This window comes from Lissotriton vulgaris, chromosome 2_1, assembly GCF_964263255.1.
Source record: "Lissotriton vulgaris chromosome 2_1, aLisVul1.2, whole genome shotgun sequence".
NCBI lineage: Eukaryota > Metazoa > Chordata > Amphibia > Caudata > Salamandridae > Lissotriton > Lissotriton vulgaris.
In genome coordinates, this window is record NC_141687.1 from 394,975,886 (window position 1) to 394,992,138 (window position 16,253).

At 46.8% G+C, this 16,253-nt stretch overlaps 1 protein-coding gene across 1 annotated transcript in view; it reads right to left on the minus strand.

Annotated features, from left to right (window-relative positions):
- Window positions 1-16,253, minus strand: part of ALS2 (alsin Rho guanine nucleotide exchange factor ALS2) — a 1,343,724-nt gene that overhangs the window by 127,796 nt on the left and 1,199,675 nt on the right. The window contains exons 31-32 of the mRNA XM_086955258.1: window positions 14,285-14,346; window positions 13,933-14,082 (exon numbers count right to left, since the gene is read on the minus strand). Coding sequence (XP_086811384.1) covers window positions 13,933-14,082; window positions 14,285-14,346 — 212 coding nt within the window. The remainder of the gene's footprint in view (window positions 1-13,932; window positions 14,083-14,284; window positions 14,347-16,253) is intronic.

The window sequence follows — 16,253 nt, forward strand, 5'->3', positions numbered from 1 at the left end:
GAAGTGGAAGACGAAGGGTGGCGCTCACTACCATGATGAGGCCTAGAGTGGAGAGGATATTTGCAGTACCAGACATCGAGGTCTATTATCTTGCAGCGCAGTTGCAGTGGTTCACAAAATGGATGGTGGGGCGTCCCCGAAACGTATAAGACCATGAAGGCAGTGATCTGAGTTTGTGGCTCCTGTCTCGGGTGTTGCTACAGCTCCCCATGAGAGATTGTTCGCCCCCCCCCGACCTAAATATGGTGGGCAAGTGCTGGAATAGGTCCCTTAGATGGACACAGATACGATGCCCTTATTCACCAGACATCCAGCTGGCCATATGTGAGGCATTGCCCACGGTGGGAACTGGCATAGATTGCAGGCATGGAAAGAGCTAGGAAGCTCCACATTAGGAGACTTGTACGAGGAGACTACTTTGCTCCCCTTCAATGATCTCTTGGAGCGATACGACCTCCCGAGAGGGATTTTCTTCTACATGCCGCCCAGACAGCAGCCATCTGAAAGCACTGGCAGGAGGGGATTGCAGAACCTCAAACTTCCACGGTTTGTCAATACATAGTGATAGCTGGTGGAACTTTTAAGACGGTTACTTGTCTATATAGGTGCCTGACTCAGGAAATAAGTCAACCTCTGACTGCCTTGCACATCAAGTAGGAAGGAGATCTGGGTGAGGCTATAGATGAGACACCATGGGGGGAGCTCGTTGAAAGGCCGATAATTCTTTCTGAAGTGCCGGTCCGGTTTGTAGCAGTCAGGCGGTAAGAGCTATTGTTAATCCTCTTAGGATCCGCCATTCTTGATTCTGGATCGGAGCATCCTGGCCCGATAGTTTTCATGTGCGCATTGTTGGGGGAATTGAAGAATTCACAGAAGAATGTTGCTCTACGAGTATTGAAACTCTTGTCTTTTGGATTTTGACAATTTGGAAACAGTAACAATATACACTGTATATGTGTAAATAGCCTTGAGAAAGCCCCGGCGCAACTCGCCAATAGGGGGCGAAACACGTGTCGGCTGTCCATGTCTCACAACAAAATCATAAAGATGTCACACTGCAACTTGAAGTAGTTCTGTCCTCTATATGACAATTTGAAAGAACGGATATTTATCCAAATAAGTACAATTTTGATCTTTCATGGAATACACACTCTCCACTTCTCAAACTTGTCTTCCTTTATGAAGCTCAAGAGGTCAAGAGTTTCGAGTGTGTCTCCATCTACTTATAAAAGCAGCTTATTAAAGCGTTGTTTAACCTTGGAATCCTCGGACCTTCCTTGTCTTGCTGGTAACGATGCCCTTATGCACCAGACATCCAGCTGGCCATATGTGAGGCATTGCCCACGGTGGGAACTGGCATAGATTGCAGGCATGGAGAGAGCTAGGAAGCTCCACATTAGGAGACTTGTACGAGGAGAATACTTTGCTCCCCTTCAATGATCTCTTGGAGCGATACGACCTCCCGAGAGGGATTTTCTTCTACATGCCGCCCTGACAGCAGCCATCTGAAAGAACTGTCAGGAGGGGATTGCAGAACCTCAAACTTCCACGGTTTGTCAATACATAGTGATAGCTGGTGGAACTTTTACGACGGTTACTTGCCTATATAGGTGCCTGACTCAGGAAATAAGTCAACCTCTGACTGCCTTGCACATCAAGTGGGAAGGAGATCTGGGTGAGGCTATAGATGAGAAACCATGGGGGGAGCTCGTGGAAAGGGCCTGGAAGAGCTCCAGGAATGCACGATTTCAGCTGATCCCTTTCTACCCCGAGTAAGATTCACAAGTTTTTTCATGTCTTGGCTGCCTGCCGCTAAGTAACATGGAAGGTTCAGGGGTTTTACATATGTTTTGGGATTGTCCAAACTTGAGAGAGTTCTGGAGAGGGGTCACTACAGAGTTGAGGGATACCACAGAGAGGGAAATGGTGCTGGCCCCAGGGTATTGTCTGCTACACTGGTTCCCTCACACAGCCAGGAACAAGGTCACTAGCAAGTTCATAGATTTGGGGTTGGCTGATCACTAGCCATTGGAAGGCGTGAAGTGGCCCTAACGTGCTAAGATGGACGAGAGACTTTGTGAAGTGGGCGCAATGCAAGGAGACATTCAGACTGCAAATGGCCCGAAGGACAGGGAATGAGAAGACAATGGAAACAGCAAGGGCACAGGTGAAATTAGTGGAGCTCTTGCGGCAACCGGCTAAAGATAGAGAGGAAAGCCTCGATGGAGAGGGCCCTAATGTGGGGCGACTGAACACCTGGTGCGTTTAGGGTCCCTGACTGCTGGTCCCACAAGGGGCCTGACTAGTATCTCATACACCCCACACTGCACCACCAACGATACATGCTAAATGGAGTGTCACATAACTTGCAGTATGAGATAGCCATTAGACCACAAGTAGTTGACTTGACCATAAGCGGCATGCCTGGGGGGTGGGGAGAGTGGGAGTTTGGGGCAGAGTGGGAGTTTGGGGGAGAGTGGGAGTTTGGAGGGGTGGGACTTTCGGCCAGTGGGGTGAAGATGTAAGGGAAGTTCTGTACTGGAAGAAGAGTCTTGAGGGGATTCATAAATAGTTTGTTACATTGACATTCAACAAGGGGCAGAGGTCTAGAATACAGCCCGAGACTAAAACGCTTAATATTTTACTATTTCACAAGCCAGAATGCCGGTAGATTGTAGATGGACGCATTGGGATTATTGTATTTACCTGCTACCTTATGCATAGAGGGGCTACCTTATGCATAGTGGGGCGAAGCCACTGACATAACACCCTCCCAGGAACTCTGTGACAAGCTCAGCTCATACTTTCATCGGAAGATAAAAGCCCTCTATGACAATTTCAGCGAACAGAAGCAGGACACTGCAGCGCCCTACTACGCCGCCGACAAGCCAACCATCATAACCTGGAATCCCGACACCGTCGAACACATCACCGCTACCATGAAGAAAACCTACTCAGGGGCCCCTGCCCACCATACATATTCTACAGGGCCGCTGCCGCCATCGCACCCAAACTCAGACTGACCATCAAGGCATCCTTGATGTCCTGCATCTTCCCATAGGACTGGAAGCGGGCAGAGGTCAAACCCCTCCTCAAGAAACCCACTGCCGACCCAAATGACCTGAAAAATGAATGGCTCATCTCACTCCTCCCTTTCGTGGTCAAAGTCACAGAAAGACTCGTGAACGGCCAGCTGACCACCTTCATCGAAGAGCACTCCATCCTAGACGTCTCCCAGTCTGGATTCCGCAGCAACCACAGCACCGAGACCGTCATCCTCGCCACCACTGACGACATCCGCAATGTACTCGACCAGGGTCACAATGCAGCCCTCATCCTTCTAGACATCTCTGCAGCCTTCGACACGTCTCTCATCGTAATCTCGCAGCCAGACTTCACAACGCAGGGATACAAGGTACCGCCCTCGACTGGATCCGATCCTTCCTCCCCGGCACAACCCAGAGGATCAGTCTACCTCCCTTCATCTCCAAACCCATCGATATCGACGGCAAAGTTACCCCAGGGATCATCGCTCAGCCCCACGCTCTTCAACATTTACATGAACCCCTCACCGCCATTGTGAGATGGCTTGGACTCAGCATTGTATCCTACGCCGACGACACCCAGCTCCTCCTCTCACTCACGAAGAATTCCGAAGACACCTGACTCTGCTTCCAGGTAGGAATGAAGAACGTGGCAGCCTGGATGAAGGAAAGCTGTTTGAAGCTCAACTCAGTGAAGTCCGAGGTCCTCATCCTCGGACCCTGCACGTCTGCCTGGGACAACACATGGTGGCCCTCCCCCCTCGGAAATCCACCCACTCCTATGGACCACACATGAAACCTCGGCATCATCCTCGACTCCTCCCTCTCCATAAATCACCAGATCAACGCCGTCGCTTCACCAGCTTCAACTGCCTGCGCATTCTCCGCAATACCCTCAAATGGACCCCCACCGACTGCAGAAAGACCATCTCCCATGCGCTCATAACCAACGGACTGAACTACGGCAACGCCTTATACACCGGAATCAACAGAGCTCTACTACACAGACTCCAGAGCATCCAGAACACCGCGGCCAGACTCATCCTCGGGACCCCGCGTCAAGAACACATGGCCCTACACCTGCGAGACCCCAACTGGCTCCCTGTTGAGAAGAGGGTCACCTTCAAACTCCTCACCCACGCTTACAAATCCCTCAACAACAGCGGACCTAAATACCTCAACCAGAGAGTTTCCTTCCACGTACCGAAGAGGAACCTCCGCCCTGCTGACCTCGCCCTGGCAAAGGTCCCCCGCATCCGCAGAAAAAGAACAGGCGGGAGAGCCTTCTCCTACATCGCAGCCAAGACCTGGCTTTTCGACTGACCCGAAGCGGCAACTGATCCGGAGCTGCCTCCACCCCTAGCGTCTTGAGACCCTCACAGGTGAGTAGTGCGATTTACAAACCCTTGATAGATTAATTGATTGTGTTTACCTGCTACCGTATGCATCGAGGGGCTAACGTACAGTCATATTAATCTGAGATTTGTTCGATTGTGTCAGATGAAAAGTCAATGAAGTTTGTTTAAAAAACTAAAAATAAAAGCATTCATAGAATTGCGAGATAGTTTGTGTTGAGCACCTACATTGAAAATGCCAGATTATGGTAAAGAGTTTGCATTATTCTGTTGTGAGAGAGAAGGGTGTGCGCTTTCAGTCTTGACACAGACACATGGAATGGCACATCGTCCAGTGTCATATTTCTTTGCTACTTTAGATTCAGTGGCGGCAGCGTTGCCAGGTTGTTTGAAAGCAGTGGCTGCTACTTGTGTGAGTTTGGAGCAGAGTGAATCAATTGTAATGGGACATCCAGTGAGAGTGTATGTGCCACATTCAGTTGAGATTCTACTGACGCGCACCAGGACGCAGTATATGACAAGTAGTACTTTGACTAGATATGAAAGAGTGATCCTGTGTGCTGAAAATGTGACTGTGACAGTGACAAGATGTACTACACATTGAACCTAGCGACATTGTGGCCGAATTCAAGTTATGAAGAAATGAAAGAAGCAGATCATGATTGTTTGGATGTGACAGGTGTGTGCACAAAACCAAGGCCTGACATAAACGAAGTACCTTTGTCAGAGTCAGATTGTGTTATGTTTGTGGATGGTTCTTGTTTCAGTGATGAAAGAGGTGTTTTGTGTGCTGCATATGCTGTATGCATGGTGGCCATGGTTCTTGAAGCATCTTGTATAAGACGGATAAATTCGGCCAACATTTCTGAGTTGGTCGCTTTGACAAGGGCCTGGAATAATTGGCAAAAGTTTGAGAATAACCATATTTACGGACAGTCAATATGGTTTTGGGGTGGTTCATGATTTTGGTCAATTGTGGATGCAACGGGGATATCTGACTTCTTCAGGATCACCCATAAGAAATAGTAAAGATGTAAAAGATTTGTTGTATGAATTACAATTGCCCAAAGAGATTGCAGTGGTCAAATGTCCTGCACTTAAATCAGGAAAAAATTATGTTACTAGTTGAAACAATTAACAATGGATCAGAAAAGAAAAATACAGATTGTCATTTCATGTTCTCTTCAATTGAAATATGGGATGAAATTAGACAACTGCAGTTTGAAGCTAGTGAGGAAAAATAAGAACTTTGAATCAAATCAGGTAGTGGAAACAGGCCGGAAGCTGAAATATGGGTGCATACGGATGACAGAGTAGTGATGCCAGATTGTTTGCTGTTGCAAATGGCTAAGGTTTACCATGGAATTACACATATAGGGAGAGATGCTATGATTAGACTCTTCCAACAGTCATGGAATAACCCCAAGTTGAGGGTCATTGCAGAGAGTCTGTGCCAAAGGTGTGTAACATGCCAGCAGCAGAATCATCCAGGGAGGAAAACAGTTGTTAGTTGGGGCAGAATTGGAAAAGCGGCTGGACCTTTCACAAGGTTGCAAGCCGATTTCATTGAGCTCATCCTTGTAATTGACTAAAATATGTGTTGATTGTTGTTTGTCTGTTTTCTCGTTGGGTAGAAGCATATCCAACAGGAAGGAGCGATAGTTTAACTGTAGCTAAACTGCTTTTGAGAGAGATTATTCCTAGATTTGGATTTCCAGTCTCTTTAGAAACAGATAGAGGTACTCATTTTAATAATAAAATAATTTGGATAATTTGCGCAGCATTACAAATTGAGCAAAAGCTGCATTGTGCCTATCGACCAGAAGCCTCAGGTGTGGTTGAGCAAATTAACAGCACTATTAAATTTAGACTGTCTAAAGTATGTGCATCCACAACACTAAAATGACCAGATGCTTTATGCCTGGTGTTGATCAGTTTAAGAAGCATTCCTGATACAAAGACTGGATTATCCCAACAAGAAATAAGTAAAAGCAATGAAACAGCTGATTGTACCAGCAAATTAACTAATGAATATTACTGGTGATCTAGTGCTTGATTATTGCAAAGGATTGGCTGATGTGGTGCGTTGTCGGTCTCATCAGGTTGGAGAGATTGCAACCACAACAGAGCAGGAGCAAGCACATGATTTAAGTCCAGGGGCCAGATGTATCAAAGGGTTTTGCCCATTCTGTGTCTATGGGGAAATGTGTTGATACATATGGTCCCAGGTGAGTGGATCCTGGTGAAGAAACATGTGAGAAAGTTGTGTTTGGAACCTAGATGGCATGGGCCTTATCAGATCATACTGGTAACGACAAAAGCAGTGAAGTGTGGTGGCTTGCCAAATTGGATACACGCAAGTCATACAAGAAGAGTCTCAAGTCCACTTGAAAGACAAGATGAAGAACTGTGACTGGTGGCGAGACAAGAAGACCCAGAAGCTGTAGAAAGTGAAACAACAGAATCTGAAGTTGCAGAGTCTGAAAGTGTGGAACATGTACTTGAACAGGGAAAAAGTCGAATAAACTGGGCACCAGCTACTAGGTCTCGAAAGACTGCTGTAGAAAGCGATAATGGAGAAGTGTTGAATGGAAATCTAGCAAGTACGACAACAAGAAAAGGAACTGAGTAGAAGAACTTGCGATCTTGACAACGAAGCAGAAGAAGCAGTACAGGCTAAAAGAGCGAGAAAATGTGATGTGTGGCCAAAGGGAGTTAAAAGACTGAAATACACTCTGAAACAAAAATCACCAGAGACAATAACAGAAGTATCAGAGCAAGTTGAACAAAGTGAATTAGAAGAAGAAACAGTTAGAAAGATAAAAAAAGGGTTCCAAATAAAAAGTACACAGCTCAGGAATGGAGATATATAGTACTAGAAGAAGTTGAAGATTTAGAACAGATCAAACAAGAAGTTGGTACAAGGCAAAGTGAAGGAGACAGTTTTGAACCACCTTAAAAATAACTGTGTAAAACTGAGGTGCCAAGAAAGTAGAACATTTAAAAATTCAAAAGAAATCTGAAGAAGAAGACCAGATATATTAAAAAAAAAGAAAAAAAAGAGGGGGTAAAGAAGAAAGTCATAAAGTGAGAAGATACACTATTTTGGATAGATCCTACAAAATTCTAGATTAAATTTTAGATTAGATTTTTGAGTTTTTTTAATTTTTTATTTTTATATAAGAAATGGCAGAAAAAGCAGAGACTGGACATCAAAATCGTAGTGTGAAATGTAAATGTATTCATGCTTGCTTATTTAGTATTTTACTACTAATGGTGTTATGGTTAATACTAATTATTATTGTGTCAGAATAATACCAATACTATTAGTGTGTTGAGTGAGAAAGTAGATACTAAAAATCTTAAAGAAACTTCAAATACTAATATAGTGATGGAAGATGACAGTATCTATCATCATGATAAATCAATTAATGATTTTTCGTTAAATGTAGTCACAAAATTATTGTATGAATATGTGGATACAATGGGTGCGAGAGATTGTTATGTGTGCATGAAATTACAGTCTGTATCAGAGGGGGTGACTTACCATCATCTACCTTTAACGTATGGTTGCAAAATTTCTATTTGAATGTGGATTTAGTGTTCCTATTAAAAAGAACATGAATAAAATAAATAGTGCTAGAAATGCAGAATACATGGGAGCATCTTGTCCTACTACATAGACACTACATATAGAAACAATCTTACATGTAGCCTATGGTTTGAAGAGATAGAATTTATTAACATGGTAGAAGATTGAAGACAGGAATTCCAGAGAAATGCTGCTGAGCAAAAGTCTCATGTACCGCCATGGGCTTTCAGAGAAGGAGATTATAAGAAAGGCGAGACTCACGCTGCGATGTCTCTAGGTTGGTATTGTAGAGGGAAGCTTTACTTACTTAGACAAAAGACAGATTTCAATAATTATTACATTGGTTCTAGTGAATGTGATCATACCATTCTAATCACTGGAGGCTGGGGAGTAAAAGGAGGAACGGATCTTGTTTGCCCAGGATTTTATTATGTGTGGTAAGAATGCCAATTTTAGGTTGCATGCACATTGATATGGATATTGTTATTTATAATTTTTTTTTTTTGGCGTTCAACTGTTTATTGCATGTTCCACACAGTACACTGCCGTTTGCGCCTACAACCCGGAGGCCGGCGGCATAATAGAGCGGGCACCGAGCAGGTGTGCGATGGTATGACACAGCCTTGTTACCGACAGCCCGGGGGCCCGGTGGCGTTTGGTAGTAGTGTATGCCCCGTAGTGTGGGCCGTGTTCAATACAGATGTGGTGTCATCATTACAGATGAACTTTTTCTTTTTCAGGAGCGTAATGGAGGAACATGTTGGTAAAATAGTCAAATTTTCCCAGAAATAAAAACCAAAGAAAGAATAACAGATCAATGTAACATAAAATGATGATTCAAAAGGTCTCATTACAGTCTTAGCATTCGATTGTAGCATTAACCAATCATGCTCCAATTGTATAGCCAACATAGAAGGAGCGACCATGTCAGGGAACAACATCTACTGTGGGCATCCAGGGCGGCAGACTCACCCAGCGTCATCAATCGCGTGTACACGCAATGCAGTAACTCATTCAGCAAGGCAATCAATCGCAAAAAAGGGGGACAGGGGCGCAGCCGCCAACTGTGCAGATTACAAGCGGGCAGCAACAGCGGCCATCGATACCTCTCAGCCGATACCCTCCGGGGCTCTCGAGAGCACGTGTATTTTGAGTGCTCTCGATGGTGCTCGCAATGTACGCACGGTAAGGGCCCCAAATGTCAACCGGTGCTGGATATCGAGGGGACCATTTCCGAGTATTCAGTGCTGTTGAGGTTGCAATGTGTCATGCTCCAGAGCCAGGAGTTGTGGCAAGGGGGATGGCGGTCGCACCATCTCAGCGCAACTTCTCGTTTGGCCAGAAAAAAGCCTAGCGCCGCCAGTCTGCACACCGCCCTCGGGAACTCTGCCACATAACCCAACAGGGCGATCTCAGGTATTGGGGTCAGGGTTAAGTTTAGAATGGTACCAAGGGTAGTATGCATCGGGACCAGTAGTCATGCAGCTTAGGACAGGTCCAAGAAAGATGTGCAAAATCAGCGAATTGGCCACCGCATGTGGGACAGTTATGAGAGAGTGAGGGGTCTATTCTGAGGAGTAGTGCTGGTGTGAAGTACAACCTACGCAGGAATTTGAAGTGTAAGAGTTTATGTTTGCTATTAATAGATACGTTTTTGGTCGCTTTGCAGCACCACAGCCACTGGTCATCAGAAATAGGGTATCCCAAATCGGCCTTCCAAGCAGCACGGACGACCTGATCCCGGGAGGGGTGGAGATCGCAGCACATTTGGTAAAGTTTGGAAACCAGGTGTGCGCCAGAAGGGTGCTGAATGATGAAAGTGAGGGGTGTCATCTCCTCCGGGGGGAGGGGAAACGTAGAGAAGGAAGCGCGCAGTAGGGATCGAAGTCTGGTAAGGACGAAAGAGTCCAAGAAGGTCCTCTCAGCAAATCCTCTGTCAGCGAGAAAGCGTGCCCTTGTGGGAACAGATCTCCTTTCATTTCTATATGGAACTTGGACGGTGCAGGTTCAGAGGCAGGTAAATTTGCAGGCTTGGCAGGTGAAGGGTCCGTGGGTGCGTTTCGGGATGGCTCGGTGGCAGGCAGGGTTCCGGCCGGCGTTGAGTGCGTGGAGGCGTTGCAAGTCTGTCGGGTGGGCTGGCGCCGTCAAGGGCCAGGGGTCCTGGCACTGGGCGCGGTCCAGGCGCGGGCGGGCTTGCCTTTGGCACGCCTTCGCGGTCTCCATAAGAGGGAAACTGGGAGGGAGGAGCAGCTGGGTGGCGAATGGGCTTGGAGGGGGCGGGCCGCATGGAGGCAGCGGCGGCAAAGTGCGGGAGGGCGGGAGGAGCGGCAGGGGGAGAGAGCAGATGAGTTGGGTGTCTGCGTATGACACAATGTTAAGTCCGTAGGTCCTGACGATGGGGGCGGATGGAGCCATGTAGACGTTGAAAAGCGTCGGGCTGAGAGAGGAGCCCCGGGGGACTCCGCAGGTGGTAGGTGTAGGGTCTGAGAGGAAAGGGGGGAGTCTGACCCGCTGTGTCCTACCGGAGAGGAAGGAGCGGATCTAGTCGAGGGCCTTGTCATGGATTCCTGTGTCGTAGAGTCTGTGTATTAGGTTGCAGTGGGAGACTGTGTTGAATGCCGCTGAGAGATTGAGGAGGATGAGAGCTACTGTCTCTCCTTTGTCCAGTAGGGTGCAGATGTAGTCTGTTGCGGCGAGGAGGGAGGTTTCCATGCTGTGTTTTTTTCTGAAGCCGGACTGGGAGGAGTCGAGAATGTAGCGTTCTTCAATGAATGTGGAGAGTTAGCTTTTGATGGCTTTCTCTATGACTTCGCTGGGAACGGGAGCAGGGAGATGGGTCTGCAGTTTTTGAGGGCTGGGGGTCCGTCAAGGGTTTCTTCAGGAGGAGGTTGACCGTGGCGTGTTTCCAGTTGTCGGGGAAAGAGCCGGTTGCCAGGGAGCGGTTGATGGTTTGGCGGAGCATGGGTGCAATGGTGTTGGTGGCTCTGTTGAAGATGTGGTTGGGGCAGGGGTCCGGGGTGGCCCCTGAGTGGATTGACTTTATTTTCTTTATTGTGTCTTCGGTGGTGAGGGCTGTTTAGTCGTCAATCGCTGGTTTTCAGGCGTCCGTGAGGGTTCAGTGTGTTGGTTGTCTTGTGCTGAGTGGTGCTGTGTTGGTGCTGAGTGATAATGTGGTGGTGCTGAGTGATAATGTGGTGGTGCTGAGCGGTGCTGTGGTGGTGCTGAGTGATAATGTGGTGGTGCTGAGTGATAATGTGGTGGTGCTGAGTGATAATGTGGTGGTGCTGAGTGATAATGTGGTGGTGCTGAGTGATGCTGGGGTAGTGCTGAGTGATGATGTGGTGATGCAGAGGGCAGAAAGGCACAACAAAAGAGTCTAACAGAGGGCATAAGTGCAGAAAAAAAGGGAAAAACGAGTCTACCAGAGTGGTGCTGTGGTGGTACTGAGTGATGCTGTGGTGGTGCTGAGTGGTGCTGTGGTGGTGCTGAGTGGTGCTGTGGTGGTGCTGAGTGGTGCTGTGGTGGTGCTGAGTAATGCTGTGGTGGTGCTGAGTGGTGCTGTGGTGGTGCTGGGTGATGCTGAGTGGTGCTGTGGTGGTGCTGGGTGGTGCCGTGGTGGTGCTGAGAGGCGCTGTGGTGCTGCTGAGTGATAATGTGGTGGTGCTGAGTGATAATGTGGTGGTGCTGAGTGGTGCTGAGTGATAATGTGGTGGTGCTGAGTGATAATGTGGTCAGAGGGCATAAGGGCAGAAAAAAAGGGAGAAACGAGTCTACCAGAGGGCAGAAAGGCACAAAAAGGGGTATATTGGTATGAATGAGAGTTCCAGAGCTACCTGTGATTTTAACCAATCATTCTAATATAATATAAAACATAGTGAGACTCAAAATGAAATTCAGCGAGGTTTTAGCAGTCATGTAGCAACCATTTTCTAGTGATGGCAAAAGGCTACAATCAAATGGGGTCATTAGACACTATCTAGCCCATATTGCCCCAGATAATATAGTAGAACACTATACATGGCACCTCCGTGTGTCTCTATTAAGACAAACACCTCTGTACAACAACAACAAAAAAGTTGTGTGAAAAATTCATATCAGTATGTACATACCAAATGTTTATGTTGAATAGTAATATCACTGTAAAGTTGATTTCAATGATTCAAGAAAGCGTTGCTCTTTCGCGTTACCAAATTGATGCTCGGGCCACCATGATAAGGGCCAGTAGAAAGGCTGACGAGTAAAGTCAATAGAATACATAAGAACCAGAACAGAGGACTATACAACAAAAGATTGTCGCAAAAAAATATATATAAAAGCCACATGTAAGCTGGAGCCATGGAAGATGCGATCATGCAGTTGCTCTCAAGAGTTCCCGCTGTAGATGTTTTGGATGGAACCTACTGGCAATGAAAGAATGAACGTCCCTAAAGTGGACAGTGGCAATTGCCAAAAAGCAAAACCGTTCGTTACAAAAGTAAAAACTGTGGATATGAACGCCTTGAAAGCTCGTAAATTACGTACTAAACTGATGCTGGCCTCCTCGTATGCATCAATACATATAAATGTAGTAGGCCGTTAAAGTAAGGAAAGTTAAAAAATCTGCACAATGAATGGCGGGCATAGTGAAAAGGTGTACAGAACAGCTACCATGCAACAAAAACTCATTCTGGATATGTGGATAAGAACAGCAGAGAATAGTGCTTTTGGAAGGTCAGAGTAATACATACGAAAACGAGCCGGACGAGCCCCCACCGGGAGGAGAGACGCCAGATTGCCCCGGGAGCCCTGTCTACACTTGCCTCCTTGCCGCTGTGAGGCCCGAAGGTACGCCGGAAGCGTAGCAGTCCGCGGGTGCTCCCCGCACGCCACATACGCCTGAAGCGTACCCTTTCGCACCAACCTGAAGCGTCCTGGAAAGTACGGTGCGCACGCCGCCCACTTCCTTTGGGCGGGACTTCCGTCTTCGGAAGTCCCGCGCACGCGCCCACGGAGTGCCTGAGAGCGGGGCTCCCATGCCCGAGGGAGAACCCCGGCTACAGAAGTCCCGAATGGCGGTAAGTGGGGCTTAGTTGTAGGGGGGAGGGGGGTGCGCTTGTGTGTGTGTATGTGTGCGATGGCGGCGGGAGGGGGGTCTCTGTATGTGTGCGTGCGTGTGTGTAGGTGCGCTGGTGTGTGTGTGGGGGGGTCTCTGTGTGTGTGTGTAGGTGCGCTAGTGTGTGTGTAGGTGCAGCGGCGAGGGGGATGGGGGGGTGCGTGTGCAGTGTGTCTTTGCCTGTGTATGCGTGTGGCTGTGTATATGCGCATGCGTGAGTGTGGCTGTGTGAGTGCAGGAGAGGGGCACGGCGCCGTGCGCGCCCACAAGGTAAAATCTCCGGCAGGAGAGGCGCGTGTCAGTCTGCTGTCCACATTCCCCTAAAAGTAATAACATAAGTTGTCTCGCCCTAGACAGCAAAAGCTTCGCTTTTGCTTTCGTCTAGGCGAGACCTAAAAAGCAGAGCTCTAGATCTGTGTAGGAGGGCGTGCAAAGAAAGGAACTGACATCATGCAGAGGGGTGACTCCTACATGCGGCACAACACCATCCCTTCCGGGGCAGCACAAGGTCATCGTGGAGCCACACAGAACCACTGAGTGGTGTGAGGGAGCTCAGCTATGAAAACCTCAAGATCCAGTCTGGCTACTGGGGAATAATTGAGAGGCGAGGAATCTGCAGTTAGAAGTATCCATCAGAAAGCTACGTATACGTACTTTGGGGATTTCTGGTGTGTATGTGAGGTACCAGATTAAGCCCACGTATTTAACTTTTAATTCGTTGAATTTGGCTTCATCAATAAATATTAGGTAATGTTAGAAACCCACAAGCTTTAGAGTGCCTTAATGTTTGCAACTTTCAGACTGGAAACTGAAACATGAAAATGTCTCAAATAACAGTTTGCGGCTTACCTTGCTCGAAGCACCACATAAAGAAAAACTGGAAACAGGTCATCCATGGACCAAAGGAAGTCTTGCTGGTGAGCTGCCACAGCCTCTTGTGTAATCTCCTCAAATGTTTGCTGGATCACTTTTAACTTGTCTGTGGGGGTGAAGGTTGTGCTGTTCAGAGAGTGAAGAGAAATCACTACAATGAGTTCTAAACGTCACGACAAATGATTGTTAGTGTTGAAAAATTGCAACTCTATCTTTAAAATCCTACTGCAATGTGAATAAGAAGCGATCTATTTATAAAACTGTTTCCAATAGCACAATTACACTTAGCTTAATAGCACAGTTCTTTACATGGAAAACACTTTATCACCTGATTTGCTGGAGTGATTCCACAGCATCTGCAAAACAGGCATCTTTTGTGCTTGGTAATACCTGAAGAGAGAGGAAGGCTGTTTAAATAGAGCAATGGAGTATGATGTACAGTTAGTTACAACAGCAAATAGATAAAAATTAGACCACTCACAATTGGCAGGTGTCCCTCCTAATTTTTATTATTCTAACCTTGAACCTTTCCCAGATGACCTCTGGAGCACGGTGCCAAGTGTTTGCAAAAATAAAATATTCAGTATCTTTACATCACTACAAAGGCAGTCTTGTAATATGCACTAGCACTAGGGAGAAGTTGGTTGAAATGATATTTTCACATGTCAAGGCTACAATCAGCTTTCAGTTAGCCTCAGAATTTCGTTTGTGGGGATGAAACTAATGACACATTTCTCTAACGCTGATATATGCAATCTCCTGCACAGGAGAAAAAATGTTTTCTATGCTACCTTCATTCACTAGGAAGTCCCATCCAAAGATGGAACCTGTGTGCTCCCTAACGCTAATTAACTACACTGCTTTGCACCTCTTTTAGTTTAACAACATGTATTGTGGTGTGAAAACAATACTCCTTTGACCTGCATGGAGACAAACAATCGGAGGTAAAATGCACAAAACACATTATTATTCTGAAGGCGTAATTGTCCAACTTTTTAAAATATTTTAAAAATACCTTTATTTACCATTTGCAGACAGTACACAGCTTCTGGCCTACAACCTCTGGGGCCGGCCGCCACCTTATCTCATGTACGTAGTGAGGTTCCGTGACGATTGTAAGTGGTGTTTTCGACTCGTACGAATATGGTCGAGTCTGGTATCTATGAATCGCAAATGACGAGTTTAGTGGGTGTGCGCAGTTTCGCTGTGCTAACCTGAACCGTTCGTTTGTTTCGTGGGTTTCTATCTGTACCCACGGGTTCCATCTTAGATACGGCATCCATTTTGTCTCTTGCCCTCAAGTAGCCAGCGAACGGACGCTGTCCGCTTCGCGACCCTGGGATTCCCAAGAATCTTGCGGAAGACACGTTTCCTTTGAAAGTGTCTTTATGATGAGGGGGATGATACTGTAAGGCAGATGGCCCCGCTCGAGGCACATCTTGCCGTGCCGATCTATTGTCTTAGCCGTGCATCTCATTAGGCACGTCCCTTTGATGCCTGCAGCTCGTGTTTCCCAATACCACCCCTTTTACACCCTTTCCGATCTCCCCACTGTTTCTGCCTTCCTTTGCACCTGTCCTTGTTCCTTCTTCGATCTGTTTACTGCCGATTGGAATGTACTAATGGTAGGAAGATGGGTTTTTACAGTTGGGAACCACCGATTGTTTCTGTACTTATGTTCCGGACCCTGAATACATCAAAGCGACCCCTCTTGGGGATAATGATGGGAACCAAGTTGTAAACCTTTGTGTACTATGTTAACCTATGAGAGAAAACTGTATAAAAAGGAGCGATCCACAGTAGCAAATCGAATCAGATCCCGCGAACTTACATGTTGTGTACTTCACGTGACTTCTGTGTTCCCTGCAGTAAATAAATCTCGAATCTTTGACGCCGAAGGAAGTGTCCCGTGTCTCTGTCATTTGTACGCCGGAACAGGTTACCCACAAAGGTTTCAGGTGTTGTCCCCTGGCACCGCTGGGTCTTAAATAACCCAGTCCTTCAGTAGTATGTTCTTGATTACACGGCCCATGTGCCGCCAACCCGGAGGTGCGGCGGCATTATACATTCACGTGTGTAGTTGTTTCGCGATCAAATTGCTGATTTGTGTAGGTCTAATTTTGTATTTTATAACAATAAACAATTCGAACTTGAAGTTACCACATTCGGTCATCAATTCTACAAGAAACAGGTGTATCACCCCTAATCCAGCTTTTAATCCCCAAGCGTCTCTTTTGTGTGAGCAGATCTGAGACCAATTAGTTTGCTGTTACCGTTTTTCTCCACGGTAGGGTAAT